This window comes from Arachis ipaensis, chromosome B3, assembly GCF_059453495.1.
Source record: "Arachis ipaensis isolate K30076 ecotype BB chromosome B3, ASM5945349v1, whole genome shotgun sequence".
Classification (NCBI taxonomy): Eukaryota; Viridiplantae; Streptophyta; class Magnoliopsida; order Fabales; family Fabaceae; genus Arachis; species Arachis ipaensis.
Window position 1 is genome coordinate 27,430,812 of NC_142438.1, and position 4,785 is coordinate 27,435,596.

The following is a 4,785-nucleotide window of genomic DNA, read 5'->3' on the forward strand; positions in this document are numbered from 1 at the left end:
TTTTCAATCATTGTAGTAAACTAAATAAAAAATAACGAGGGAGAATAACTTAGTTTTAAATGGTTCAAATGCTTAATAAGCAAGATTACCCAAACAAGACTAAAACAAGATTACCCAAATAAGATTAAAATCATAACAAATAAACTAAATCAATCTAAAATCTTACTAAAAGATTCAAATCATAATAATTTTTTCTTTGTTAAACTTGTTTTACAAATAAACACAATTTGATTATGACAATGGACAAAAAAAATTTTTTTTCTAGTCAAGTACTCAAATTGTGGTGCTTCATATTTCATTAAAAAAAACATAAATCATGCTATGTTGTAAATGGATTCTCTCAATTATTTGGTAAGGTGTAATCTTTTACCTTATATTTTTTAAATGATATTAAGAAAAAATATAAAAAAAATATTAAATAATAAAATATCATATTTTACTAAACAATTGAAGAAAGAAAAAAAATCACTTCATGTCATATTATTTAAACAGATACATTCCCCACACGTGCAGGTATTTTTGTTTCTTTTTCTGAATTCTTTCAAATAGTGCCTTTAGCTCTAAGGCTTGCGCAATTGTAACATCTTGATTTTGACTTTTGACCGTGAGTTGGAAGTTTAGAGTTGCATTATGATTTTATATACTAAGTTGAACATTTTGAAATAAATATTACAAAATAGAGATATTTCAAAACAGAGAGTACAATAAATGCTATAAAATAGAGAGCACGATCATTTGAACCAAAAACATCATTGCTGCGTTAGAGCCACCAATGTTAGATAGCATTTTTACTGAGGTTAACAATTCTTCTAATTTTACAAACCTAAACTAAAACTGCCACCAATGTTAAATAGCATTTTTACTGAGGTTAACAATTCTTCCAATTTTATAAACATAAACTAAAACTGTTATTTTCTACTAGACTCAGAAGATCTCCACAGCAACCATTAAAAATTTCAAAAAAAATTCTCAAAACACAGATATGGTATAGTACCAATATAGCAATGTAGCACCAGTATTTCAAAGTAGCTACTGTATTATTTGATAGACTAATACATGTTAAATGATGTTGTAGATGAAATACATATATTACTGTAATATAAAAACTTTTACAATTTATAGTTTTATCATAATTAAAAGAGAAAACTCATTAAAATCAGAAGAATAAGTAAATTTTAATGTTTACGTTAATTTGTATTAATTTAAAATCATTATATTTTATGTTAATTTTACGTACTATAACTGTATCTTGTCTTATAATTTTTAATATTAGGTATTCCCGTGCCAACATTGTATTGTATATTTGTATTGCATTCATATATCGTGTTCATTCATAAGAAGATAGCTAGATAATCTTATTAACATTTACAAGCAAACAAGAACATTACTTCATAATAGTATATCATAAGACAAATCCAGTCAGAAGCCAGCACAGTACAGTTAGAACATTTAGCAAATAACTAAGAAAGCCAAGAAGGTATGGGGTGTAAATGGATACAACTTTGGGCCAAAATTGAGGCCATTGTACAGTGCCAAATTAGGCAACTGGTGGGCGGAGTACATGATCCTGCGAGGTATCAACTGCAGCAGGGGGCATGAATTGCCACATTGCCATTCCTGGATAGCTGATGATAGGAACCAGCTTGTTGCCGGGGACTTGACCTTGAGGAGCAAATGCAGCAGGGATCGCAGTAGGAGGCGCCATGAAACTAGGTTGTGCACTCATAGATTTCAGCTGCTGCTCCAACTTTTCTTTCTCTGCCTTGAGTCTCTGTTTCTCGTCACGAAGTTCATTCTTCTCAGCCTGCACAGCAGAGAGAAATAGAATTCACGGACAAGTTAGTTTGTGGTGTACATGGCTTTTGGTCATGGATAAGACATAGTGTTAATTTTAAGGCAGAAAACTCAGTCATCTAGACTCCATAAGCTCTTGGGAGGAATTTATTTATAGATTAATATAAAATATGAACCTAGTCTTCACCTTCAGCTCTTTAATCTTTTCTTGTAGACCCATATTTGAGTCTTTCAACTTTTGGGCTTCGCCCCGTAATTGTGTCACCATTCTGACGGCATCAATCAGAATAGCAGCCTTGTCAGTTTTAGGAGGCCTTCCAGGCTCCAAAATGGAGCCTAATTCAACAAACCTAACCATTAATCACGAGTCAACCATAGCAACAAGCTTAAACATATACCAACAAGATAATATAAACAAAAAGAGAGAAAGTAGGTAGTTTACTTGTCATTAAGCCTATCCCTCCGCAATTTCTCCCTACATGCCTTGGAGCTAGAAGGAGCACATGACTCAGATCTGCCCCTACAACAGAAAATTAACAAGAAAATCCTCCTGGGGTTAGACTATCTGAATTGGATTCTTTGACTTCTGGGGTTCCATTTCTTTTTTATGTGGTTACTCGGAGACATCTAGTGGAATAGGACATGGTTATTCTTCTTGCTGCATTATTGAAAACCCTATTGGGCCTGGTTAGAGAGGGGGGCACAATAGGTGACTGCGGGGGATTCAGAAAAGTCAGAAGTGCCTAAAGAAATGGCAGGTAATTGGACACTTTGGGTTTTAAATATTAAGACACAAAAAAATGTATTCAATACTGACAAAGAACAATGATGTCAAGAAAGTAGCAGAAGAAATTGAATTATATGGAGTCTAGATGGAGTAATGTTATTTAATTGTACTAGAATAGAATACATTATACGTTGAGCAAAAGAATAGAATTTGTTTGTCACTTTGACTCAGCTAGACATCTATCAAGTTTTCAGTACTTATGCGTGACTGCTTGATTATTGTTAAAAAGATAAAAGAAAAAGGAGTAAACTACAGAAAGAAAAATATTGAAACAACCAATCCTGCCTTTCGATCTAAATCTTTAACAAACTAGACTTGGAAAAGAACAGGTTACCATTACAGAATAAGATTGTTTAGTAGCTACACGTGATGATTCTGTTTCCATCTTTGATTGGTATATTTCTATTTTCAATGAAAACAAAATACTAAAAAATAAATTGTGTACCTCTTCTTTGAACCAGATTCTTTGATACCATCAGAATCGCCCAACGAGCCATCAATTTCAACACTACGAGCAGATAATATTGCAAACAAGAACTAAGTCAAAAATGTTCTTTTATGGAAAGGGAATGGGCGGACGTATATAGTATCATACTGTCATGAAGGAGAAAAAAAAGCTTTAAATAACATCATCACATGTAGATTAGCTTCTTTCTAATATGTTACCATGGAAATCGGTTAAAGCAATACTTTTGAGATACACCCATCCCAATAGCAGTCTGAGTCACAGTTCTAAATATCTTAATCCAAATTTAACGTTAAGGGTGTGTTTGGTTAAGGGAGGTAGAAGCAGGAGAACAAGAACATCGTACTGGGATTAAAAGAATTACATAAAGGATCAAACATGAAAATGTGAAAAATGAAAATGCACAATGCATAACGTGAGTACCCCACTCGCACAAAAAAAAGGTATCTGCCTTAGATTTCACAAATTTATTTGTTCTGAAAAATGAAAGGTTAATTAACATACATTACAACAAAAAACTACTTGAAAAAAATGAATAAAAAAACCAATCCTTATTCCATAGCCTCTAAGGCTTTACAAAAGAACTACCTTAATTATATACTATTAACCCTACACACTCAATCCCCTCCACTTTTGTACCCAAAAGAAGGAAAATTGGCCGATAAAATACGCATGTCTCTCATAATCAATTCCCACCAAAATACTGTGTTCGAGTTTACAGTGTATAGAAATCAAATGCAGAATCTCGTGATGGTAAAATGGTTTACTACGATAGTTCAAGCAATGTAAAAGCTGAAGCACCAATAAAAACCGCATCTTAAGTAGTAATTCCAAGCACACACAGCAACAACAAAAAAATCACAGATCATAGTGTCTGAACTAAGAAATTAAATCGAAAAAGGGCTCAAAATTACAAAACCAGACCAAAAAGGCGTAACGTTATAGCATTAGCATACACAGTTACGCAAAATGAAGCAAACCCTAATTACCAATCTTGACAAAGGGGGCAAAATCAGAGAGGGCAAGTTCAACATAAAAAAGGAAGAAGTTTTAAAATAAAAAAGAAATTAAAACAAAAAACACGAAATTCTTAGAGTACCCGACATTTGAAGAACCATTGATGGCGTTGGAAGGCCAATTGAAACCGGAGGAAGGAGCAGCGAAAGTGGCATCGTGGACGGGAATATCGTCAATCAAAGCGTAATCGAAAAGCCAGTTAGTGCTTTCCCGGGAAGCCATTCTTGAAGATGAAGAGGCTCTCCCGGAATTTTCTTTTCCCGGCGGCGGTTGGTGGGGAATCTTTGGTGTCGTGATTTTCCTGGGAAACAAACAGGGGCAAAGGGTGGTTGTTTATGTTTGCACGTTTTAAATTTCGCAGAAAACGTAATAGTTTTTTTTTTTGTTTTTAAGTATTCTTATATATTATTAACGAATTAGCTAAATAGTGTCGCAAATATCTCAATGTATTATTTAATATTTCAATATCAAAAAGTAAAAAATTGAGAGTTTTTATTAAGACTTTCTATGTGCATATAAATATATAATATAATCACTTGTTAAAACTTAAAAGAGATTTTGTTAATTTTATATTTATTGTTTTGCCACTTTTGTGTGTATCTGTCTGGTTTCTGGGAAAAGAGGGAATCCGTGTGCGTGGGTGAATGAGTGAAGGATGAAAATAAATAAAAATAGGTGGCGAATAGCACGTGGGGTGTGGTGGGTATTTGGTAATGTGGAT

The 4,785-nt window shown here is 33.3% G+C and overlaps 1 protein-coding gene across 2 annotated transcripts; it reads right to left on the bottom strand.

Annotated features, from left to right (window-relative positions):
• Positions 1-1,364: 1,364 nt before the first annotated feature.
• LOC107630138 (transcription factor ILR3) lies at positions 1,365-4,785 on the bottom strand. Of its 2 annotated transcripts, none has more exons than XM_016333195.3 (5): positions 4,147-4,785; positions 3,027-3,089; positions 2,237-2,314; positions 1,982-2,144; positions 1,365-1,804 (listed from the first exon to the last, which is right to left on the bottom strand). In XM_016333195.3, exons 1-5 carry the CDS (start codon positions 4,284-4,286, stop codon positions 1,538-1,540), a joined length of 711 nt encoding a protein of 236 aa, XP_016188681.1. In that variant the 5' UTR covers positions 4,287-4,785; the 3' UTR covers positions 1,365-1,537. The 2 variants fall into 2 exon arrangements, with proteins under 2 accessions (XP_016188681.1, XP_088364808.1); XM_088508682.1 differs by having other exon boundaries at positions 2,237-2,308; positions 4,147-4,460.

What these genes read in the sequence shown, in the direction of transcription:
- LOC107630138 (XM_016333195.3), bottom strand. Translation starts at nt 4,286, where the DNA reads ATGGCTTCCCGGGAAAGCACTAACTGGCTTTTCGATTACGCTTTGATT. An exon ending in AGGGATAGGCTTAATGACAA is followed by an intron (nt 2,145 to 2,236) that starts GTAAACTACCTA and finishes ATTAATGGTTAG; the next exon opens with GTTTGTTGAATTAGGCTCCA. An exon ending in AAAAGATTAAAGAGCTGAAG is followed by an intron (nt 1,805 to 1,981) that starts GTGAAGACTAGG and finishes TCTGCTGTGCAG; the next exon opens with GCTGAGAAGAATGAACTTCG.